Source organism: Pelmatolapia mariae, linkage group LG12 (genome assembly GCF_036321145.2).
Source record: "Pelmatolapia mariae isolate MD_Pm_ZW linkage group LG12, Pm_UMD_F_2, whole genome shotgun sequence".
Classification (NCBI taxonomy): Eukaryota; Metazoa; Chordata; class Actinopteri; order Cichliformes; family Cichlidae; genus Pelmatolapia; species Pelmatolapia mariae.
The window spans coordinates 2719626-2746528 of NC_086237.1; the positions used below are offsets into that span (position 1 = coordinate 2719626).

Sequence of the window (26903 nt, forward strand, 5' to 3'; positions counted from 1 at the left end):
TTTATAGTGTATGAATTCATTTTTTTGGTATGTTTGTTTAGTAAGAGCTTTGTGTTTTTATTTGTTTATTGCAAGCAGAGAATGTGTCATGTATTAAAGTCTATGATTATTCATCATCAGTGATAGCTCACCAATCAGTAATACATGTTTCATATAACAGGGCCATGTATAAGTACTAATTTGTGAAAGGGAAGGCCATGTTTTTGTTCCTAAAAGTCTCTGGTGCTGTCGGCGCCTCGATGGGGGAACAGATGAAACCTTACGCACTCTGATTTGTTGATTTGACCACTAATAAAACGTCAGTTTTATTAGCGGTGAACACTGTTTGCTGTGGACGGTCTGCTGGCTCCTGCGAAATGGTGCGAGTGCTGTGATGTTATGGAAAGTCTGTCATGGAACACCACAAACGCAGAGCATACAGTACAGTTGGTGTTGTTGTACAATCGACTGTTCTTATGTTTTATTGTATGTAAACAGACTTTTGCACATTGTGTTGATGTGCTCCATTTACTACACTGTAAATGTCCATTTACACGCGAAAAGTCTCTCTTTTTAAAGTTATGAGCTGATTACTTAATAGATGAGTGCCAATTGTAATGTCAAGCTTAGCTGCATATATGAGTAACTTTCAGATTTCATTGTCGTCATAGTGAAATAACATGAAATATTCTCTGATCGATAGACTACAGGTAGGGGTGGGCGGTATAAATGGTATACGGCAGAAGCGATATGAATTTGGCCAACTGTAGAGGTTTTGACTATATCGCTCTACCGCGATAGCTCATGTTGATGATGTCATCAAGCTGCACCTGTTTTGGTCGAAAGCATTGGGCGTTTATCAATATGCGTACTTGTGTGTACTTGCGTTCTCGTGTACTCGTGATACGTCATCAGTCGGAGACCAAGTACTGTTCCAATTCGAAGTACGCATCAGGCCGAGAACGCGAAAAAGTCCCGGATGTGTTCTCGATCCGCCTGTTTTATCAAGCATGCATCGGTGTAGACTTGGGACAGCTATATATCCCAGAATGCATTTCGTCCAAAACTCAACAGCGGACTCCCGGCACATCGTGCTGTCTATAGTATTGAGTGTCCACTGAAATAGAAATAAAAGCGTTCTAACATCTCACCTGCTTGTTTTTATTAAGGTATGTACACGTATGTACATGTACACTATTTTTATTAATAGAGGTTTCACTACTGAGGTTAACAATGATATATAAGTCACTTAGATCACTTTTAAATGTTAATGTTTGGTTTATTTCAGTGTTTTATTTGTTCCTGAGTAAACCGGTTTGGCTGTGATTAAAGTTAAGCTTCATAACATGTTACTCACAGTTAAATTAAGAGGGGACGGCAGTAGAAACTCCGGACCTGTGACATCATCACGTACGCAGGTGTTCCAATTGTACACATCGCGAGTCCGTGCTCGCGTTCTCGGCTTGTACGTACTCCCGTGCGTTCTCGGCGAGTACGTACTCACCGAGAACGCGAGTACGTACTCGCGTACTTGGGCATTGATAAACGGCCATTGCCTCCGATCTGTACCGGAAACCCGATCGGTACCACGCATGTGCAAATCTTACGTCACTTCCTCTATTTGCCAACACTGCGACATTTAATGTATTGGAATGACACGGTTAGCGCCCAATTAGCTCCTAGCATTTCTCGACAGCTCTGCCTCCTTTTCGACTACCCGGGACATTTAAATAATGGATACCTCGTATACAAACAAATTCAGGCTTTTCTCCTCAACAGAGAGCGTCCCCCGATTGAACAACAACGCTGTAAAATAAGAAGAATGGCGCCTAATTACAGACTTAATAGTACAGACTTAGTAATGTGTCACGTGAAGATTCATCAGCCAGATTGTTTACTGATGATCGACAGTGATAGCGGACATCATCATCACTATTCCAGTCAATCCTCTCCACACAGAAAAGCATAAACACACTCGACTATCACTAAATCAAATTTAACACGCACACACAAACACGATTTGTAATGACGCAAATTGATACGATTGGTGCATCTACTTAAAATCTTGTACGAGTTCGAATCTTAGTGATCGCAAGGTTAGAGGTTAAAGGTCAAGTTTCTGAAAATCTTATGAATGCGATAACTTGAGAGGTTGGAGATGTAGGAATTTGAAATTCATACTGTATCACCGGCCACTGACAATATTTTTTAATTGATAAAATAACACAAATTACAGGTAATTTTAAACAAAAAAGGGCAGAGACGGGACAATTAAAAAAAAAAAATTACCTTGAGGGTTGATTTCATTCGACATATAGATTAACTACATTCAGCGTCAAGCTTATGATCATTTCTCCTGCAGTCATTTCAGTTTTTTTCATATACTGTCAAATCACAGCAACAGTTGTATCAAGGTGCTTTATAAAGTAAAGACTCTGCAATAATACAGAGAAAACCCCCAAATCAAACAACATCTTGGAGCAACCACTTGGTGACAACGGGAAGGAAAAACTCCTTTTTAACAGGAAGAAACCTCCGGCAGAACCAGGCTCAGGGAGGGACAACCGCCTGCTGTGACCAGTTGAGGGTGAGGAGAGGGAGACGGGACAAAGACACTATGCTGAAGAGACCCTAATTAAAAAAAGAAAAGAAAAAGACTTTATTAAATTCTTTCCATAAATGAATCCCCATCACCTCATGACATCCACAACATAGGTCCTCCCAAGTGTCATCCTCTACAAGTGTAAAACTCAAATCTGCAGGCATTCAAAAACTGACAGGCATGCAGTAATGTCATACTGTTATTCACTCCATGTTTGTCTCTGTGGAAAACATGGCCGCCCCCAGGGGAGGGCCGTGTTCTTTCTGAACTCAAATCCTCTTGTTTGGTCAGATGGACACTGCAGGGACTGCAAGTGCGTCCTCCTGGCTACATGCATGTCCACTGCACAGCTTTCTGACCCTGCTCATTTTGATGAGTTTTGGTTTTTCCTTTTAAATCCTAACCTTTTACTCATCTTTTTCTGCTCTGGGGTCAAATGCTCTTTCAAAGTGGATTATAGGGATTACTTAGAAACTTAGCTTGCACACAAATAATAGCTTTAGTTTCTCAAAGTCACCGAGAGCAAGCTGTGATTGCTATAATTGTTTTTTGTATACGGATTCCCAAATGGAAAGAATGGAAACCTTTATGAGCTTTTCCTGTTTGATAAATGCAAAAATATAGAGAGACACCGCAAAGTTTTCTTCTTATTCCTGAAAAGCATAAATGTGTGGCCTATAGCATGTATGCTATCCCAAAAACATTTCTAGGTAACAAGTTAACAAAATAACTATGTTTACACCACAGGATGATCTATGGTGCCTTAGGATTACCTTAATCCTAAACATATTCCAGCTGTTTGCTTACCTGGTCAATACACAAGAATGGATTTTTAAAAAGAAACACTATACAGAACACTTCACTGTACTTTTCTGTGTGTGTTCACTGTAAAGCCTGCTCTGAATGATTAAAGTGCTGCAAAAGCATGTTGAAAACTATAGATAGAAATATTTTAAACACAGGGAAACGACACTGAACAGAACAGTATCTACTAACTACTTAAACTATCGATATATAACGATCACACTATCATTTTATTTACTTTAGTTATTCTTCTACACGTTTTGACACAAACTACTGAGACATGCATGAGGACATGCAGAGGTTTGGTGTGACAGAGGAGGATGCTGGGGATCAGGTGAGAGGGAGGCAAATTCCCTAAAGGGAGCAAAAGTGCCATTAAACTATCGTGACATAGTAATTTTTCAGGGATCAATGCCATAAACGGCCACTGACGAGCTGAATATTTGAGGGCTTATTTGGATGCTTTTGGTATAATTTTGTTAGAGAAATTGTCTAATGAAGTGAGACAGAGTAGCGAGTACCAACTCATTTATTTTACTTGCAAGGAAGCAAAAGCATACACGTTGAACGTCTATGTAAATGCTCGCCCGCGCAATCCCACGAGTTTCATTTATACACTTCTTTGAACGTTATCCTGGGAACAGATATGTGTGTGACACTCTTGCAGAGAAACAGTTCAGTTACACAGTTACTCGGACATCTGGATAACAGATAGCAGAGGAGCCACAACAAGGCCTGAGACAAGGACAGAGAAAGATTCCTTCAGCTTACAGTAAAGAGTGTTGCATAGCTTTAATAATTTTTCCATCAGATATCTAATATTAATAACAATAACCTCATTATTATCTCATTTTAGCTGTCTTAGTGATTATCTCAGCACTTTTTGCCTAGTTCACTTATAGTGATTAGCTTAGTTATAAGTTAGCAAGCTACTGAAGCTAGCTAAAACATGCACACATGGAGTTTCTGGACTTTTTTTAATGATCCACATTTAACACAAGCTGCAGTGTTTCAAAATGTTTGTTTGAAATATCGTAACCTAGCAGTGTGCTACTGATGGGCCTGCAGTTTTTTAACTGTTTTTGCTGATGCTTGCTTCTCATTGCTGGAATCTAAGATTTTGGGTTTAATAACTTGTAAAATTATTTAAACACATTTTGTAGTAGTGTGCAGCTTTAAATCTTCCTTTAAATGTACAGGCTCTACTCCATTGCATAGCAGATTGATATCAGCTGCTTCTCTGCCACTCATTTCAGTTTCCTCCACTGTGGCAGCTGCAGCTGGAGCTGCAGGCATCATTCTCCTCTTACAACACACCCAGGCACTTCACATTTCACTCTTACAGACCTATACTGTTTTTCACCCACAAATTTAAAAGTGATGTGAATCCAGAACACAAATGCCGTCCTCTCTCCCATAATCGACACGTTCATGGACACAGAGAAACAGAAGGTGACACATCCAAAGTAAAGAGTAGACAGGAAAATGGGGAAGAGAGCAGCAGCAAAGGATCGCAGGTCAGAGTCAAACCCAGGCCGCTGCATTTCAGCCGTAAGGCTGAATCAACCAGTGAGCTAAACTGACACCCATATGGTTAAACTGGTCTCTATTTGAAAAAGTAACAAACAATCTGTTTAGTAATGCGTTATCCTCAGCACCGCCTTCTTATATCAGTTAAACATGACAACAAAGTGGAGCTTGCTCCCAGCTGAGCTGTCGTACGCAGGAGTGAGGGTCCTGCACGAAATCAAGCTTTCTAACTAAGTAACAGCACATTTATTTCATGTGAATTAAACATTACTTGGGAAGAATGTGGCTTGGAATCAAACTTACATTTGAGCTCAGTGGAGGCACAGAGAAAATGCGTTTTTTACATCCAGCACACCTGCAGACAGCACAGTGGTCGTTTCATTTCAGGTTATTTCCTGCAGCTGGAATTTGTTATATTGGCCACCTCAGCTATCACAGCAAAATACCAGAGCTAGATGTTCTTAGTATAAATACTGTGCTCTCAATGAATCACCCTCAGGGTGTCACTCTGTATTCAAGCCGGTCCCTGCTCGCTGCCTGTGTGCTAGCTCCCCTGCATACTGAATGTCAGACTTGAAAACATGTCCTGCACTTTTTTTTGCTTTGAATGAGGTGAAATGGAGACACAGCTATCAATGCATGTATGGCCAAAGACAATGAGCATGTTACTACATCCCATGTAGCATTTATACTGCAGTGAGATTTTCAGAAAGGTCAGAGTAGATGGAAGGTATTTGTGTAGGATGCATGTCAAGAATGGGACTAAACAGGCCTTTAGTGGCAGTCACACTAAGCTTTCTGCCGGGCAGCAGGCATTCTTCCTCCGTACCCTATCCCATGAGCCTTTGCTGCTGGGACAAAGTCCTCTTTGTGTGCCCATGGCTCTTGGCTAGAGCACACAGAGCTTTGAAATTGCGTTTGAACGATGGGATTTTCATTTCTAGCCCTCCTTTTCGTGCTTGCTCTCACCCCTCTTTGCTTTCACTCTGCACTGAGACTCAACCCGCACCCTCCCCACCAAACCCACCCACCTTTCTCATAGCAACTGGCCGAGTAGGACGGTATTGCTCTGACACTAACACTATTTGTGTTACCTCTTCATTTTTATATTGGATCGACAGCATCTGTTTCTCATGAGAAATTTCAAAAATTCTCGGACACATTTTTGTGTAACAGCAGTTTAGGTTGCGTGCTGAATATTTAGCTGTAAAAGTTTGGGGAATTCATTTTTAAAGACGCTTCTAATTTACAGCTACATATTTGCATTCTTTGACTCTATTATAGTAACTTTGGGTGAATCACAACTCAAAATAATCCATATTTGAGAACTGGTGCAGCTCGTCAGTCTAGCCTCATCATTTAAGCCAGTTTTCTTCTGATTGTCTGCCTCTGATAATCAGGAGGGTTGAACTAAGATGACCATATTAAGTGTATCCCCCCTTGTTGACATCATGCAGAGCCAAGAATAGAAAGAATTGTGTAAAACAGCATTTTATACCAGTCTGAATTCCGAGCTTCCAGCTCACAGCATGTCCTCCTCCCCAAAGGGAGTTTTTCCTCCCCACTGTCACCAAATGTGAACATCTACTCAGGTCTACATCACCATTTGATTCTTGATTCTTCCAAACTGCATGTCAAAGGATCCTTGGGCAAGATGCTGAACACTGAGATGCCCCTGGTGCATTCATTAGAGGGCGAGTGTGTGCATGAATGTTAGACAAGGCGTTTGGAGAATAAAAGTGTTGTATGAATGTGTGTGATTGGGTGAATGAGGCTGGTAGTATAAAGCATTTTGAGTGCTCAATTAGAGTAGAAAGGCCCTATGTAAGTACTGGTCCACTTACCATTGTATGAGGAAACGTGTGACAGGAAATAGGGACATTCATAAAAGGCCCTTTAAATGTGTTCCTGGCCTTATTATGAGGATTTTAGATGCCCTCACACACCCAAATGTGCTTCTTTCTTTTCCCTTGTGTTAATTTCTTTGCTTGTGCAACATAGTTGATGATAAATGTATATGTAGCTCTTATTAGTAAAACCAAAATGTAAAGGCTGTCACTTGAAAATGCGGATAGGCATAGTAGTGGATTACAGCTGTATACAACTGCTTGCATGTTGGAAAAAATTCCTGTGGAAGCAAGTCTCACCACTAGGCGGCCATCTTGAAACTGCTCCGGGAACTTATTTGTATTAAGGTGAGGTTTGCCGTTATGAATGTCTCTCTTCCACAGCTTGTCTTTATCCCGTCTTCCTTCTCTCACCGGTCACAGCAGATGGCCCCGCCCCTCCCTGAGCCTGGTTCTGCTGGAGGTTTCTTCCTGTTAAAAGGGAGTTTTCCTTCCCACTGTCGCCAAAGTGCTTGCTCATAGGGGGTCATTTGATTGTTGGGTTTTTCTCTGTATGTATTATCGTAGGGTCTACCTTACAATAAAAATTGCCTTGAGGTGACTGTTGTTTTGATTTGGCGCTGTATAAATAAAATAAAATTGAATTGTATGTATTTTTTTATGTAAGTGGCTTTTCCCCCTAGAAATTGCACTTCTAGCACCATCTTAATTTCAGTTCTGGATTATTTGAGAGCCATGCCTCTCTCTCAACATTTCTCTGCTGTTAGCTTTTCCTAACCCATGCTAAAGCTTATTTCTCCGAACATAATGCTTGGCTTCATGTGGAGTGTCTTTACTTTGAATTCACAGGAAAGAAAATAAATACTTACTGTCCACAGTTCGGTTTGTTACACTTAATTCCACTTTAAAATATTTCACAATGATTTTTGATTAAATATTTTGCACATTTGCTGCTCCTCTATTAAGTTTTTTTGCCGCTTCTTTTTTTAACCTGAAGTACCTGAAAATTACAGCAGTAGATCCTCAGTGTGTGGCCGCATCACTTGGGTCTTTGCACCCACCTGCCTGCCATTGTTTGCATGTAATTTTGTCCATACAGGTATTTAAAGCTTGTTTTAAATGTTTACTATAATCAGCCTAAATCGCTCTGGATGTGAGTGTCAGCTGAATGTGTGAAACACACGTGTGCTTTACTCCCTCTAAGATGTTATTAAACAGGTTGTGGTGTCTTAAGCTAGTTGCAGCTTGTCGAAATGAGTGAGTGTGTGTATGTGTGTGGATGTCTGTGTGTGTGTGCCAGCAGACAGTTTATCCCCTACCTAGTAATCTTACAGCTGCCTGTCTGGCTCATACCTGCTGTTCCTGTGCCACAGAAAACACAATCGGGAAACTGCGAGCCTTCACCCCCTTTACTACTGAGCCATGAATGAATGAATGAGTCAGTGTGGTGGATGATATGATGTTAATTGTGTTTGCCAACATCTAAATTTGTCCTGCAAAGTAAAATCCAGACTCAGCTCTTATAGTTAACTTGTAATTGGTCCATGGTGGTTGCTTCAGAAGCTCCTACAGACTCAGTAAAGATTAAGAAACAAAAGCAAATTTTTACTAATTACCTGTTGAGAAATAAAAATGCTCAGTGGTAAATATATCCATCACTGTAGTAGCTCTCTGGTGCTACAGTATTAGCAAGCTGTTGTGTAATCTGATCAGCTGGCTTTGCTATCACACAGAGACACACATGTGTGAGCAGAGTTATAATTCTGTGCTCTTAAGGTGATTAATTCCTGGATCTTTACCGTAAATCCAAGTCTTAACCCTCAAAAAAGCCACTGAAGGAATGGTCACTGAGCACCTCCTGAAAAGACCTGGGACCCAAAGTGATCCTAGTAACAACAGGGATGCAAGAACACCTCATTAGTAATGTCACATAGAGTAAACTCGCCGTCCATATTTAACTTTAATCACTGCCTCCTAATATTTACTAGTTTTCTAAGTTATGTTTTGCGTATAGTTGTACATACACAACTTCATTTTCAAAACCTTAATTCAGTCACGCTGTGATCATTGTTTCTGTTATGTTGTGTTTTGTTGTGGCTTCGACGCTGCGGGTGATGTGGTTCCAAGTGTTTGTGTGAAGGTTTAGCTAGCAACAGCCTCCTGCAGAGATGAATGTTGAGGGTTAATGTTGCTGAATGTTGATAAATGTTCATAGTTTCTTAACAGGTAATAATTGTGTAGAAACACAAAAACAGGAAATTACTGCAACATTTTCCTGAGTTTACATTTGCCAAACTAGGGTGGTATAAAATGCATTTACCTTTAAACTTTGAAGCCATTTACTTTGGTATACCATTAAGTTCATGCGACTTCTTAAGTACTTCACATTCAAATACAAAATTTAGCATAGATATATTAAATTGAGAGTATTTACCGATTTACACAGCTTATGTTTTGCAGTACAGTGTAATCTACTAGTTTTGTGAACAAATGTTTGCTTTTTTGTTTTTTTGGGGGGATCCGGGCTAAAATCTGAAGTTGCAAAGTTTCACCATGTCTGACATGTCAGGTCGCAGGAAAGCCTGGAGAGCCATTTGAACAGATTAATAGAAGCTGTAAAATCAAGCCCCCAACACCACATTAATCGGTTATTGAGTAACCACGTTATCTGTCTAACTGCGATGCATGCTGCCATCTAATTAAAAGCCAGGGCTATTTAAACATTGAAAAGCTGGAGCCCAAGACAAGCACAAAAAATATCAGCAAATTAGAATTACAGCCCCGCACTGTTCACGCCACAACAATACTGAAGTAAACGTTAAATTTTAAGATCAGCAAAATGTTTAATGAAGACATGATCTTAAATTTAACATGAGCTTCTGCATTGTCCAGTACAGAGTCTGAATTTCAGTGACATTTGCTTTAAAAAACTTCAAGGTGTAATTTTGACATGTGATATCAGCCAAAGGACAGAGTTACTAAATAATACTGATTATTAATGGTAGTTGTGCTCTTTTTATGTCTCACTGTTCAGTTTTAGGCACTCGTGGATACTGTGCAGGTTTCTGTTGTCTGTATAACGTATCTATAGTGATGTTGTATGGGTCCAGTAAAAAGTAGGGTTCAGAAGCAATGTTCAGATATTGTCTGTTTCACTCAGTGAAAGACGCTGTTGTCATGTCGACTGTTTGCACCATGTTTAATACTGAGGAGTATTACACCGTTATTGTTCCTGCTGGAACTGTGCTGGGTTCACTTATGTGTTACTCTCTAAATATTCAAATGAGAAGACAAGAGGAAGGAAAGCCAAGCCTGAGCTGAAGAATAGACCAGTTTGTGAGCCATTTCCTAATTGTTAATGAGGGGCTTCAGGACAGCTTGCCAAGGCTGGAGGGCCAATGGCGAAGAACTGTTTGAAAAGTGAAGGGGGGGTTGGGGCGGCTGGACTGGGGCTAGCTGTTGGGCCACTGTCACTGAGGGGGACCCTAAACCCAATCACCCCCCTCCTACCTGCTTCACAAAGTGCTGGAGCAGGCAACTGAGAGCCGCTGTCACTTCCACCGAAGATTTTAATGAGGGTCTAGCTGGTGCTTTGGGACTGTGGTGAGCCTGTGACACTTGCAGACTACAGTCTGTTAAGCAAACGCTGTGTCAGCTGACTTGGAGAGCAAAGGGGGGTCAGATTTTAAATATGTCCAACAACAACAATAATCAAGAAGAGAAGGAGGAAAAAGAAGAGGACACTGAAGATAAAAGAGAGGAGGTCACAGTGAACACTGCGCTGCTTCCACCTCCTACTGAGGTCAATGTGAAGAGTCCAGCTGAGGACGAAAAGCCAGTGCCCAAGCCCTTGCCCAACGGGCACCACTGCCAGCCTATGAACCGCAGTATCTTTCCTCTCTCCACAGTCTCACCAGCAGCAGAGAGGATTCGCTTCATCCTAGGTGAGGACGACGATGGCCCGGCACCCCCACAGCTCTTCACTGAGTTGGATGAGCTGCTGTCAGTGGATGGACAGGAGATGGAGTGGAAGGAGACGGCCAGGTAAGATCCTCTTTGTGTGTATCTGCTTTGTTAAAATCATATCCTTTCACGGAGTGACTAAAAATGTGAATAAAAATGATGAAAAACCAGCCTCACGTTAAAGTTTTTATCTCAAAATGAATGAATATATGTTTTTTATGGAAAAACAGTGAACAGACATTTGAAAACAGCTCCAAGTTTAAAACTGAGCTCAGAGTTTTACTGGTTTCTTCTGAGTGGCTCTCTAGTGGGACACACTGGGACAGAGATGGGATGATTGTTTATACATAATTAGCAGTGGATGAGTGAAGTTCTTTCAGGAGGAAACAGAGTCTCTGGACCGCTGCTCGAGGCACCCAATCAGTGATTCATTGTCCTAAACTCAGACTCAAACTGTACATAGAAGTTTTGATTCACTGTTGTTTAAACAGTTTGCAGAAGCACTGCTGACATTTTTTAGTGCACTTTAAAATTGCTTTTAATTAAACTCGGTGAAGCTTTTAATTGCTAAGTTCTGCTTTAAATTTAGTTGACTGTCATTTTAAATTTGGCCTCTTTGCCAGCATTTCTAATGACTGACGATAAAATTGTCCAGCCTCCGCCCCCGTGCCTACTGGAAGTTATTATATATGACTGAAGGATCAGATGAGGGGCTGATCCTTCAGTCATATTCGGTCAGCTCTGGAGCATAATTTAACCTGCACTGGACCAAATGTTTGAAACGCACTATGATAGGTAAGTGTGGCCTCGGGAGTAATGATTCCCATCATTTCATGTCAGCCGTCTGAAAAAATCTAATAAAAAGCAATAAAAAAAGAGCTGATCTACTTGATAGAAGAGGATGCAGCATATTTTTTCAGTCTCTAAAAATAAAAATCTTTAGCATACAGAAACTGTTTGTTCATTAGAAAAAAACAAGAGCAAGAGAGAACTAAAGATAAAATAAAACTGAATCTGTACCGGTAAGAAATAAAAGGAAAAACAAAAACAGGCTGAAGACAGCAGTGCAAGAGTTGTAGTTCAAAATTTAAGAACTTGTGCAGCATCTCGCCGAGTACACTCAGAGGACTCAAACTGAATAAAAGCTCTCTGATGTGCCGGGCAGTGCTGACTGCCTGCCAAGTGCGGTTTTGGCAGCCAAATTAAAACCACAGTATAGAAACAGCCGCTCAGTAACACCTCTGATTCTCAGGTCTCTCACTCTGAGCTATCGAAATGAAGAACGGCAGAAAAAAATAACAATGCAGACTCAGAATCCAGTTCTTTTTCCAATAATGAAAAATGAAAAATTGATGGATTTAAAAAATAATGGCTGACCCTCATCAAACAGTTGCTCGTCAACAGGTCCACCAAGCGTACATTTGATGGCTCATAATTTGACCTAAAGAGCAAAAAGCATGAAATAATCCTTTAAGTTTGTCATTATATTTGACAATATTTACTTTTCCTTTTTTTTCCCAAGACAAAGTTTAATTAATTTTATTTATACAACGCCAAAGCAACACAACAGTTGCCTCAAGGCGCTTTATATTGTATGTTAATGACCCTACAATAATACGTACAGAGAAAAACCCAACAGTCATGTCGCACTTTGGCGACAGTGGGAAGGAAAAACTCCCTTTTAACAGGAAGAAACCTCCAGCAGACCGGTTGGGGTGAGAGAAGGGCGAGAGTACAAAGACATATTACAAGTATGATTCAGTGCAGAGAGGTCTATTAAAACATAGTGAGTGAGAAAGGTGACTGAAGAAGAAATACCCAGTGCATCATGGGAATCCCGCAGCAGCCTACACCTATTGCAGCATAACTAAGGGAGGATTCAGGGTCACCTGGTCCAGCCCTAACTATATGCTTTAGCAAAAAGGAAAGTTTGAAGCCTAATCTTCAAAGTAGTAGAAGTGCAATACATACTTGCATAGATATTTTTAGTGGTGGCATTTTTCACCGGGCTCTTGTTCATTGTGACACTCTATATTCTGACATTATGAGAATAGCTTGGGCTAAAATTAGACTTGTGATGCCTCGAAGCCACCCATACTTACACTCTGACACTGATATCTCTCCTCTTGCATCCTGACTGTACAGCCTGTTTTTGGTATGCCAGCATGCCCCCCCAAGTTAGCAGGTTACCGCTTAGTAAATTTCTATTAAATAAAATAAAATAATGTAAATGTTTATCCAAGACTATGATAAAAAGATTTTCATGTTAAATCCTGTTTTGTTACAGCGTGTGCCTGTCTGACTCTTTTTTTCTTTTTTGTTTAAATCCAGGTGGATCAAGTTTGAGGAGAAGGTGGAGAAAGGTGGAGAACGCTGGAGTAAACCTCATGTGGCGACGCTGTCCTTACACAGCCTATTTGAACTGAGGACATGTATAGAAAAAGGCACCATCATGCTGGACCTGGAAGCTTCCACGCTACCTCAGGTTGTTGGTAAGCTCATCTCTTCAAAAATAATTTGGAATAATTTGTTTGTTTTTTTGTTTAATTCCAGCAGCTACAAATTAATTTAACCCATCGAATGATTATCGCTATGATGTGTAATCACAGCTGTAACAAATTCATATAAAGCCACAGTTCGTCTTGTGATTGTGAGGTTAAAAGTGCAGTAGAATCCATTTTACTTCAATAATAGATGTGTTGTATCTTTAAAAGGTTATGTTCACATAGTTCAACCACAATGGTTGGGAGAAGGTTAAAGTGGAAGTAGCAGCAGGACCAAAGTGTCTTCATCCCACTTCATATGTAAATTCAAGTGGTGCTCACTGCAGAGATACATAAGTGGACAATGTTTCAGCTTCATCTCATGGTTGGGGCTATGATGGGAACCTCAGACTGCATATAAATGATGGCTATAGCCACGGTGATCTCATCCAGCATGTGAAGCCCTCTTTTAAGTTATTTAATTTTAAGTTATTAGCTGATGGTAAAAACAGGATGCATCTGTAGACTGTCCAGATACAGATACCTGCAATAAGACACACACACACACACACACACACACACACACACACACACACACACACACACACACACACACACACACCAAAAAACACAAGAACAACAACCTAGAATTTAACTTAAATTGGACAATGGACTTCTTGTATGGACTGTTAATAAAATTAAAGCCACACTTTACCAAGTCATGACATTTGTCAGATAATTTCATGAAAAATTCAACCACAAACGCATTCAGTTGACTCTGCTTTTAAAAACTGAGACTAGTGATGCACACTTTTAACTTCGATAACATTTTAAACAAATGTGTTATTTAAAAAATACAAACCCTGAAGAGTTGTTGTGAAGGGCAAAATGGGCTATAGTCCTGGTGGCCCAGAAAGCACACAAAACAGAACAATGCACAATAAACCCCACCCCAACAACCCCAAAGCCCCCAAAACAAACACACAAAACACGGTGTAAGTGTTTTTGGGGAGACGATAATGTGACGGACACTTCCACAGCTGGTCCGTCATGTTATTGTGTCCCCAGAAACACATCCATTATGTTTCGTGTCATTTTGCAGTGTAATTGACCTCTCAGGGCCACCGTACTATAGATAACATGAAGGTTTTTTGTAGGAGGGTGTGTCACTGCCCGATCCGTACCGGAAACCCGATCGGTACCATGCAATTGCGAAAGGCCATTACTCCGGGTACCGACAGGGTGTAAAGTTTTAACATGGGAGTAAATGGGGGTGGACTCACCTTTGCAGCAAGCCTCAAGTGGCCATTCATGGAACTGTAATAGAGCAACCTCTGTGGAAATATTTTTACATTTTTTTGAGTAAATAACTTTTATTTTTTACCATTCCATGAACTCTAAACTCCTTTGAATTATCTGTATGATTAGAAGTAAAATTATTTTTGCTGAGTGTGAATATGAATATGAAGAAATTGAATTTTTGGGAGATACAATATAAAATGTAAATAAGTCTGGATCTCTGTCCCTAAAAAATCACATTACTCAACGAAGTCCAGCACAAAAGTACTTTAGAGTGTAAAAGAACTGAACTGACAGATTTCATTGATGTAAGAATATTTTTTTCTGTGGTTTGATCGTTTCGTTTTTATCCCCCTTACACATCACTATTTTTTACTGCTGCGTAACGATACTAAAGGTCAGCATCTTCCTGCTCTGAAACAACAGCCCGTCTGCCAGCTTGATTAAATCAGCTGTGTGATGTGCAGCGTGTGCAGAGCAGGTCGGCAGGTTCACGGATTGATGCGCATCAAAACACTCTGAGGTTTCTTTTCCTTCCCCTCTTTTAAGAGCGAGAAAAGAGCTGAGTTGAAGGCCACGCTGTACTTTACATTACAGCACTAGTGGACTATAGTTTGGACTAAATGGCCACACAAAAACTTCCTAATCTGAGGGCAGCTAACCTTCTCCAGTTGCTCTAAGATGATTATATCTCTGTGTCCTCCTATCTCATGCCACCACCCCAACATTTTTGTCTGCATGAGGGAGCAGGAAGAAGAGTTACCACTTGGAGTGATTAATGTGAAGTAATTGTCTGTGCTGCGTGAGCTGCACTGGGCGGAGTGGAGCTGGGCCTCTTGCTCTGAGGCCTGCTGACTTGACTGATAGGCCATTAACAGCACTACCCTTACACAAGAAGAGGAACTGCCCCGGGCTGCTTTCATTCAGCATTCAGGCTTCTGACCTTCTTTTCAAAAATAGGCTAGACCTTTTGATTGAGCCATTTCATGATGCCATAAAGAGGAGCATTAGAGTCTGGGAGGCACTAATTGAGTCCTTAAAAGTATGAAGAGACTTTTTATGGTGACCTGCTTTGGGTGATAGTGTTGCCAGGTCTACCTTTTTGGGTAAAATGCTGCAGGGTGGGGAAAGAAAGAGACCCCAAATTAAAGTGTCATTTGACAGAACAGCACAATATAATTTTACCCGTTGTGCTCATCTTTTATTTTATAAAACTTGAAACAGGTGGCACCTTTGCAATAAACTTAAAACAATTAGAATATTTTATTTTTGTTCATGTTGCAAAAAAGTGTTTATTCATTCTAACATGTTAAATTTCATATTTTGTTTATATATATATATATTTTATTTTCCCTTTGGATTCTTCTGAATTCTTCTAAAATCCTAATTAATCCTAAAGCTCAAGAAATTAAGCAGTAATTTAAAAAATGCATCCACAGTGTCTTTGCTTTAATGCAGAGTATTTAAAGCCTGCATTTAAACTTTAACTCACCTTTTCACCTTCTCTTCCTCGCCTCGTCTCTTTCTGCATTTTCAGAGATGATCACTGACAACCAGATAGAGATCGGCCAGCTGAAGGCCGAACTTAAGGACAAGGTGATGTACACATTGCTGCGGAAACATCGCCACCAGACCAAGAAGTCCAACCTGCGCTCTCTGGCTGACATCGGGAAGACGGTGTCCAGTGCAAGTAGGCTGTTTTCCACCCCGGAAAATGGTAATACTGATGCCAGTTTGGTGCAGTCTTTTTTTAAATAATTAAAGCTCGATTGCGATTTTATAAGAACAAACTAATTGCAGAATGGGGTCGGTATTGAATTTTGTTAGGTGAAGAAAAAGATGTAGAGTGGGTTCTGAGGAATACCACAGTGTGTCATAAGGGGCACACTGCTGCCCTCCTCTGCATGAACCCACTAATGTGGCTTTAAACACAGTTCCAGCTGGAACCAGCAGATGAGGGAAAACACTAAAGAACCAACCTGAATAACTCGGCCTGTATTAACACCAAAGCTAAAGAATAATTGAGTAAAATTAGTAAAGTTCAGAAATGTCTTTTGCACTTTAACGCTTTAAGTGGACTCACTGCAGGGTACTGTACTAACGACATAAACAGAGGTAGAGGCTTAAAGGGGACCTATTTATTAGTCATCTACATTCATGTATAAAGGAAGTGCACCCTCTGTCAATTCTAAGTTTTTTGTATCAGGACATAATAAAAAAATAATCGGATTCTTAACAGGTTTAAACTCATTCAGTACAACATCAGATGGACAACCTTAATTAACCTTAATTCTGATAATCAGATGCACCTGATTAATTGATCATCAGCAAGTGTCAGTAGCTCTATAGCAGCGGTGGGGAACTCCAGGATTTAAGGGTGTCCTTCAGGTTTTAGATCCTGGAGGTAATGTAGCCATTTAAATCAGCTGTGTTGGATCAGGGACACATCTAAAACCTGCAGGACACCGGGCCTCGAGGCCTGGAGTTCCTCCAACCCTGCTCTATAGAGATATGCATATGATAAAGGATACTGTAAAAAACACACAAGACCAGACTCTGTAGGCCTCTGTTAGCATTTTACTGTCAAAGTTCATGATGGTACAAAAAAGTAAAGAAGTATGGCGTGTTTGGAAGGGCAGCCAGGAGAAAGGCTCCGATCTCTAAAAGGAACATGGCAGCACAGATTAGGTTTAAGTTCAGTCTGAACAAGCAAACTTGTGGAACAATGTCCTTTGGACTGAAGTGGATGCATTTGGCCATAATGCACAGTGCCATGTTTGGAGAAAACCAAACAGCTGATACCAGCTGTCAGCACTGGTGGAGGGGTGATGATTTGGGTTATTTTTCTGAGTCACAGGACCCGGGCACCTTGCACTCGACCAGTCGATCAGTCAAAGTATCCTACAGTCCGACGTGAGGTCATCTGTCCTATGACCAAAACATGATCTAAATTTGGTCATGCAAACTGGTCATCTAAAACAGAAAAAGAAAAAAAAATCAAAGTCCAGACCTGAACATGACTGAAGAACTGTAGTGGGACCTAAAGAGAGCTGTGCATCAAGGAATGCTCGCTAATCTCGGTGCACTGAAGCAATGCTGTAAAGACGACTGGCCAACATTCCTCCACGATGATGAGAGACACTGATAAAGTCATAAAGAAAGATTATTACTTCGAGTTATTAAGTTCTTCCACAAGCTGTTGTTAATTTTAGAGCCTGCTCAGATGATTTTTTATGTCCTCATACATAAAACCTTAGAACTGAAAGAGGGTTTTTTTTTAAACCATAGCCGTTGCAGTTGTTCTTACATCTGATAAATAAAGTCACATGAACAACTCATTTCTGTAAACCTTAACTTTAATATGAGAGAGAACAATGGGTCCTCTTTAACTTTGAAGAAGTGAGCTGGGGTAAGACTTTACGACCCACAGGAGTAATCATAAAACGGAAATCATAGTATTCTGGAATTCAGCTACTTTGGTCACAATCCCCTAGATTCATGATTCATGTTAACAGTAACGTTTCAATCAATTAACTCTTAGTTTTGATTACATTCATGGAAATGCATGTTTTACTTACAGTGCTGTCACTTTGTTTTGCTGAAAGTTGTCAGAAAATTAACTTTTTTTAAATTCTTCTTCAAAAAATAATCATTAGTTCACTCCCGGGATAAATTTCATTTGTCCCAGGATAAATGAAATTTCACTATGGCACAAAATCTTTAGAAATATCTTGATGAAGAACTCACCTATCACTAAAGTGACAGCCCTACCACACAGCTCTTACTGATGTTAACAACGTGGATTAGTAGTCTGTAAAATATTGATTTACTAAATGTTTATTGCGTTGACAGTGTAATGAATCTGTTACTAGTCATGGGCCTTTGGAAAGTGAAGTTATTTATTAGCCACTATCAGATTTCAGGAACTTGTTGACGATCAAAGAAAAGGCTTTGTGTGTTCATGACCCAGCTTTTGCTGTGCTCGTCCTCTTATCACGGCAGATAAGGAGCCACTCTGATAAATATTGCTTGATTACCATCTTTTCAAGGATAAAGTTTATTTTCTGACTTATTAAAGTACAGGTCAAACTTCTGTCCAAAGACCCATGATGTCCTCATTTAATGATGCCCCTCCTCTTTCCTTACTGTATCTCTGCACGGCTTGTCAATTGCAGCAATATCACGTCTTCACATATTTTAACAGCCACTTGATCTTTTGTGCATTTAACAAATCTTCTGCTTTGGCTCAGCCGGCTTGTCTGTCAACTCTGCTTTCCATCTCTCTTTCGTCCTCTTTGCTTCCCTGGATTGGCTTTGATAACCTGCTGCTGCCACTAAAAGCCCGTAGTCCTCTCGAGAACTCTGTGACTTGCCTGTCAGGTCGCATCTCAATGGAGGACTTGCAGACCCAAAGGAGTACCAGTATGGACTGGCTCAGTAAGTTCACTGAAGTCTACATTCACACTGCAGACCCCTGATGAGCTTCCATTTGGCGACAAAGAAATGAAACCAGAGAGTTCAAATTTAGTCCCAAACTGAGGCTTTTTTAAAAAATACAGACAGCGGATTGTAAAGTTGTGTCCGAGAGCATCTTTGTGCTGTTGACCTGCAGCTTGAATGTAGTCATGACTAGCTTGAAATTTCACTAGATGCTAGCACTTGATAGTGAATAATCCCTGTCAGCTCAGGTTGTTTTTAAAGAGTATTTTCTCTCACCTATACTTTACTATGTGAATGAACAATTTCCATCACGCGACTATTAAAAAAAATTATCTGGCTGCATCATACTGACATGCACGTTATTACCTACAGTGCCAAAGGTGCAGATGCATGAAAGGCTACAGTGGCACCAGATTGTTGCATTCTTTGAGGTTTTTCTTTCCCTCTGATCTCTGGACTGAAGTCTGTTCTGCTGTCACATTTCAGGATCATCTTCTACTTATTTTGTGTCTGCACCCATTAAGTCCATCCACAGAGTAAGGCTTTAAATGTGACAGTAAGAATGATGACACTAGATCTCATTATTATAAAAGCACAACACGCTGACTGAACCTCAAGAAAGATGCATTAATAATGGTAATTTTACTCTTGTTTCTGACCTCCTGCCTTCTTTTATTTGAAATTCAAAGTAAAAAGTTGATATTTTATCTGATCACACATTTTATACCCGACGGGTTAGACCTAAATATCGGCCAGTTACTTTATCACAGACAATAGCTTTTGTCCTACAGCTTGCACGAGTATTTCTGTTGGATTTTTTCTTCTTTTGGCAAAGCATGTGAGGAGCTAATTGTCTGGGCCACTTTGGGTTTCTGCCATCCTCTTTTCCTCTTGAGTCTTAGACCACAGTGGGAGTGAAGCTGGTCTAACTAGTCAATGTTGCCCTGTCTGAACAGATAGTCCCACCACAACTCCCAGGAACCTGACATCCACCAGCCTGAACGACGTCTCTGACAAACCGGAAAAAGACCAGGTAAGTTGCCCTCATGCATCTGCTGTACTGTTTCTGGACACCAAACCTCACCAATCCATCAGACTCAGTGGTGAGAGGTTTATATTTCCTGGAAAATGAAGGGGATGGATCTCTGTATTCCCAAGTTCCCAGTTTAAGGTGGTGTAGTTGTAACGATACGCTTGATGGCCTTTTATTCTGAAACAGATATAATGAACCAGCTTGTCTGCTTTCTCGAGCTTGAGGCTAAAAACAAGCTAGTGCATTGGCAGAAGAGATGAGAAAAGTCAAATCTCTTTCAAGCCTGACTAGACTCCATGACAGAGCTGCATGGTGTAGGCTGGATGTAACAGAGCTGAGGAGGCCCGTCGGAGTATTTCGTGGTTGTTGCTTCACAGCAGAGATAACATTGTCTAAAGTGCATTGTTCCAGCTCCTGGTATTATCATCCAGCCTGCTGTAGCTGCTCTGAACCTGCCTGAACCTCCCCCGCCTTTTCCTTTGATGGTTAAAGTGGAAATCTTTGTAGCAACTTTAGACTGCAGTGAGGATCAGGCTGTGGCTGATAAAGGATGATGTCATCAACAGCAAAGAGAGACTGAATTTCCTCTGCAGCCTTACAGTCGACAGCAGCGGTCCCCAACCCCCGGGCCACGGACCGGTACTGGTCCGTGAGTCGTTTGGCACCGGGCCGCGAGAGTTGAGGCTCAGGTGTGAAACTGAGGTTTTCAGGGTTTTTAGTGTTATTTTTTTTATCGTTGACTCAGTTTCCCTGGGTCTTTTCCCATGTGTTATGAATAAATCTTCTTTTTTTTTGGTACTGGTTTTATTTTGTTGTATTTATCTGCGACACCTTAAAGGGCGGTCCATGAAAATACTGTTGGCCATAAACCGGTCTGTGGTGCAAAAAAAGGTTGGGGACTGCTGGTCTACAGTGCCATTAAACCGTGTTTGCACCGTTCCTGATTTCTCAGTTTTTTGCATATTTGCCACACCTACTGTTTTAGTTCAAACAAATTTTAATATCAGACAACGATTAGCCTAGTAAATACAAAATGCATTTTATAAATGATGGTTTAATTTGTTAATGGGACAAAAAAAGACAAAAAAAAATGTTCAACCCTACCAGCCCTCGGTGAAGAAGTAACTGCCCCCTAAACCTAATTACTGGCTGTGCCACCCTTGGCAGCAAGAAGTGCAGTCGGGTGTTTGTGATAACTGTCCGTGAGGCTTTCATGTGATTGTGGAGAAACTTTGGCAGAATCTTTTTTGCAGAATAGTTTTCATTCAGCTACACCAGCGATTTGTAAAAATAGACGGCCTGTTAAAGGCATGCCAGAGCATCTCAGTCTGATTTAAATCCAGGCTTTGAGGAGTCTTCACCAAACCCTTTATTTTGTCTTTTGAGTTGCTGGTGTGCTTCAGATTATTGTCCTGCTGCAAAACCCAAGTGCACTTGAGCAAAACTCATGGCTTGACATCCTCCTTCAGGATTTTCTGGTAGAAAACAGAATTCATGGTTGCATCAATTACAGCAAGTCTTCCAGGTCCTGAAGCAGCAAAGCGAACAGACTATCACCACCATGTTTGACTGTTGGTGTGATTTTCTTTTCATGAAATGCTGAAGTAGTTTCACACCAGATATAACAGCTCTGAAACCTTTTGTTTCATCGATCCACAGAATATTTTCTTAAAAGTCTTGGGGATCATCAAGATGTTTGGCAAATTTGAGCTATGTCTTTGTATTGTGTTTGGCCTGCGGTGCTTTTCTCTTTGGATTCTCCCATGGACACCATTTTTACTCAGTGTCTTTCTTATTGTCTTTTGGATGCTGAGTCAGATGAGTCATTGTTGTGCTCTTGGAGTAATTTTTGTAGGCTCGCCAGTCCTGGAAAGGTTCACCATGGTTCCGTATTTTTTCCATTTATTTTTTCCATAATGGCTCTTACTGTGTTTCACTGGAGTTCCTCATAAATGGCTTTGCAACCCTTTCTAGACTGATAGAGACAGCTGTAGATCGTGGCATGATGAGTTTCATTTGGAGATTGTTTAGCCTACTTTACTTTGTCTTGTTTAGCAGGAATCAGTGACACTTGTTACTGAGTCTAGGGGAATGATTCTCACTTCAGGTGCGGATGAGCCCCCAATTCATGTTACAACCCGTCTAGGGGCCAGGTCATAGCATGGATGAGGCACTCGCTCCCCCACTTCCTCAACTGCTATGGAGCACTGCACCCGACGGCTGTCACAGGCGTGGCTGCTCAGGCGTTAGGGGAAGCACGAGAACCTCTCTCGCCGGCGGTGCTCCAGGCTATATTTATAAGACGGGTCCTCCAGCTGGAACCAGTCATTCCGGAGCCATACTTCCACGCACCAATCGCAGCAGGGATTTACCATAACACAGTGAGCTGTTCAGACAGAAACAAACACACACGACAAGTGTCGTAACCCAGGTTTTAAAAAAATAGGGTTCATCATGAATTACATAGAGGGGGCAATGACTTTTTCACAAGGGCCAGGTGGATAGTTTGGATGGTTTTCTTCCCTTAGGGAATGAAATCATCATTTAAAAACTGCAGTTTGTATTCACTCGGGCTATCTTTGTCTGATATTAAAATGTCTTTGATCTGAAACATTTAAGCGCGAAAAACATACAAAAAATGGAGAAATCAGGAACGGGGCAAATACTTGGCACTGTTGCTATATTTAGATCATCTAACACACCCACAGGACATAACACAGTCAATTTCTTTTCCTCTGGGTTTTTGTCAGAGGCTTCCACACACTTGAGACACACTTCTCCTTTGCCCTCACGCTATCTTATCCTTACTACTTGTATGCCAACATGTGAAGTAGCAGCTGCAAAGGTTGTTTAGTACCAAAGTGTAGCTCCTGGAATATTTCTCATGTAGTCTACCTGTGTGAGTCAGAAATGTGACATGTAAACACTTCTGACTGGATAAATGCAAAAAAATTGTAGCTGTGCTAATTACTAAAACAAACAAATTATTTTATTTTCCAGACTGAGTAGATTTAACAAAGTCAGATTAATGGCAAAACTAATCAGTGAGTTGCTTTCTCATGAAAATATCCAACCCAGTATCACGGCAAGATGGAGAATAGACACACCAGTCGACCATGTCCAAAACATGAAATAGCATGCAGAAATTGCTTTACCACCAGGGGGCGCTAATATATTTAAAGCCATGAGGTGAAGATCTACAGAAGCTCAAAAAAAGTACATTCCAAGGGCCTTAAGCGGCTAATGTGTACATACACATATAAATGTGATAATAATGTCTGTTAAACACTTTCTCGTGATTATTTTCATGTTGGCTCGAATAAAATATCTCCCCCTGCTGTTACTGCAGAGTACTGCAACTTACTGCAAATTCTGCATGCGTGTCTATTTCACGATTCATAGAAGCAAAGTGCCAAATGGACACAGTAGACCGGCGTTTCTATTACACGTTTTGTCGTGATGCTGGGTTGAAATGGCAGCTCTTCTCTGGACTGTACTCTATGCATTCTCATTGTATGTATTGTCATATTCCATGTGTCATGTTACCCCAGTTCACAGCAGACAATGGTTTATATGCCCTCATCCCAGACGAGGCCTGTGGGAGAGAGGAATTAGGTCAGAGCGACCCGGTCAGAGGGACCCAGTGAGTGCTCCTGTGGGACAGATTAGAGACTCCCAGGCAGGAAACGAATCTCCTAAACCGAAGCTCCTCCACACCCACTCAGCCCATAAATACCATAATGACGTTTCCACATGGAGTGATCGTGACTGATAACGTGTCGCTAATTGTAGAGATAAGATAAAGACGGGAGCTGTTCAGATTAACATACAGAGCCTGCAGCCACTCGAGGTGCACAGATGAATTACAAACATATATAATTAATTTTCTCTCCAATTAATGTGTCTTCTCTTCACAGTGTATTACTTTTACAAATACTTACAAGTATTAGTTTTAATTTGAACCTGAGTAACAACATCTAAATATTATATTGTATCATATTCAACAAACGCAGTTCTGAAAATGTTGGGATGCTTTTTAGTGGGTTTTTGGAGCCTCTAATTTCTTAACACAAAACACATTAAAGAAAAAGTCACATCACGTCTCAGATCTCACTTTGATCTTTACACTGGCTCATTTTAAACGTGCTAATAAAAATTTCAGGTCTATGCATATTGCGTTTGTGCCTTAGGGCAGTAAACAACAGATTCAGGTGTACGTGGTTTACGAGCGCGGTGTGGATTAGCTGGGATTGGACACAGGCAGTGGTGTGCAGTTACACAGGTTTAACCTCTTGACTTGAATCATTTACAGACAAACTCTTTGCCAAGATGGCCCAACAGCCTCTGATTGGATCTGTTTGGCTTTTAACAGTGGAAGGTCACAAGTTTATGGGATTTCAGTCCTTAGACGCTGAGAAAGCCCAGTATGTCATCTGCATTTTTTTGTCATTTAAATATGTATTTTAGTCTGTGTGTACAGCAGGCTATTTAACATCTTTTAGCAGCATCAGTCTGACTGCACCAGACTGGCACAGCTGCTTTTCAAGTCACTTTTAATAGTATTTGTTACTCAGTTTGGTGCCTCAAAACTTGTCTGGACGGATAGTTGTTGGTTGCCAACAAGAACTCTAGTGCACTAAAAAGGATAAAAAAGAAACAATTAAATACTGGACTGCAACAAAAGCATGAATAAAACAAACCTCTGAAACATGACCGAATCCAAACTGAGGTAAAGCTGTCTTTAACGCCTCACTTTACTGGTTTACTGCCGCCCCTCTCTGTCTATGCAAACACATTAATGACATATAAGGATGAGCCATCGTATAGATAAAAGTCCCATGAAAGACACACATGTAGCTGACCTCCTGGCATGTCTGTGTCGTTACGTCGAGAAGAAATGCTCATTTTACTGCTTGTTTCTTATTTAGGCACCATGGGGGACTCCTGGTTTGGTATTTAACCTGAATGGGATTGCCTCGTTTGATATAGGTTTTTTAATTTCGAGTGCGTGCTTCTAGATGGCTTGCTGGTGTGAACGGAGCACTTCCCAACTCCTGTTGCTTTTCTCTTTTGTGCTTTTCAGCTGAAGAACAAATTCATGAAGAAGTTGCCAAGAGACGCAGAAGCCTCCAACGTGCTGGTGGGGGAGGTGGACTTCCTGGACGCGCCCTTTGTGGCGTTTGTTCGTCTGCAGCAGGCCGTGATGCTGGGAGCCCTGACGGAGGTTCCTGTTCCCACAAGGTGCCTGAAATTTTGTCCAATCCAGACTCCTGGTTGTCCGTTTGCAACTCTGGATGTGTTGTTTATACATTTTGATAGGAACCTAATACGTTTTTCCTTATTTTCTGTCACATTTTCTGAATGTGAATGAATCAGAGTGGATATCTCAGGCACACAGCTCTGGCAATGAGCACAGGAGGTCGATGTTCAAGTCTTTCTTTTGAGAGCGGCAGCCAATCAGAATAAACCTAGCTGAAAGGGAAGTGATGATAATGTTGAACTGTGAATGATGCAAAGCTGCTGTAGCATCACAGTCCACCAGTAACATAGTAACTGTGGAGCTTGAAATAAGCTCCACTGCAAAATCCAATAAAAAGTGGATTATATGATAATTCCAGATATTTTATTATGATCAACAAACAGTAAAATACTATGAAAGAGTATTGCATCACAGCTGTAAAACACACATGTATGAAGGTGTTTCACCTGATGTTTGTTCACCGAAACAAGCATCATAAAGTTTGATCACTGACACCTGATGTCTGTTCTCATATTTAAGCAAAGGAGCCATAAAACAATTTAACTTTCAGTACTTTTCAGTGAAAGTATTTAAATCTAGTTCATGGTATTTATACAACAAGGCCTCAGTTATGGTGTCATATCCATTATATCATCAGTTTGTTTATTCTTATAGTGAGCAACATCCCTTACTGCTCTTATCTATATTGGAGAGTAGCTGAATAGATGATTGTCATACAAAGCAGCATCTTTGCAGTCAGAACATAACAAAAATGTCTTTGAGCTTCGAGTGAATATGTTTCATAAACTGCACAGGGACCCTAAGTGTGCGCATGACATCTGAATAAATGTAAACTCCCCAAAAAGGCTCTAATTAAAGTAAGAAAATATATTTTTAACCTGTAATCCTTTTGTTAAATTTGTACTCTGCTTTTTTTAATGTGGCTTCAGATTTTTATTCATCTTGCTTGGACCCAAAGGCAAAGCCAAGTCGTACCACGAGATCGGCAGAGCGATCGCTACACTGATGTCGGATGAGGTAAGATCTTAGATATTAGATATTAAAATGTGATCCTAACGTAAACCTGTTTAGGATAAAGTGCTGGTGCCAAGTGATCTCTTGGACATCGTGTCTGGGGAGTGAGCTGAATGAGTAATCTTTGCAGTCGTGCAGCGACATGTCCTAGCTGCAGTAGAAGTTAGCATTATTTTAGGCTCTCCAATGAGGAAAATCTACCTCTTTAACATTTGTATTTGCCAGTATTAAGATAGATATAATCGATAGATACTTTATTGTCCCCACTGATAAACATGGCACACAACCCCAGCAGATACAGAAATGATCTCTAACCTGAATGAGTGAGACAAACAACAGGCATCACACAGAAGTGACCCTGCAGTGTAGCCTATGTAGGATTCATATATTTCACACTGCTCTATAAAGTTCTCAGCAGGCTCTTAAACCTACCCGATAGTAGCAGCTCATGCTGAGAACATATATTATGCTGGATGAATCATAAAGTTTTATTACAAAATGTTTAAAAACCAGTTTATAATAAAAACTGAAACCAGTTTGGAGGCTATAGTGGTCTTTTTAACAATCGCTGCAGTCTGAACTAAGCAAGCTAACTTTGATTTCAGTGACACAGGAGGGTTCCTGTTCCATGCAGTTATCCCACACCTGA

General features: G+C 40.7%; 1 protein-coding gene across 5 annotated transcripts in view; it reads left to right on the plus strand.

The window, feature by feature from the left end:
• Positions 1-26903, plus strand: part of slc4a4a (solute carrier family 4 member 4a) — a 67527-nt gene that overhangs the window by 17766 nt on the left and 22858 nt on the right. For 3 of the 5 annotated variants that reach the window (XM_063490628.1, XM_063490627.1, XM_063490626.1), the window contains 7 exons: positions 10671-10806; positions 13057-13217; positions 16045-16224; positions 18849-18944; positions 19904-19980; positions 25064-25221; positions 26170-26257. In XM_063490628.1, the coding sequence (XP_063346698.1) occupies positions 10671-10806; positions 13057-13217; positions 16045-16224; positions 18849-18944; positions 19904-19980; positions 25064-25221; positions 26170-26257 (896 nt within the window). The remainder of the gene's footprint in view (positions 1-10670; positions 10807-13056; positions 13218-16044; positions 16225-18848; positions 18945-19903; positions 19981-25063; positions 25222-26169; positions 26258-26903) is intronic. The other 2 variants (XM_063490631.1, XM_063490629.1) reach the window with 1 other exon arrangement.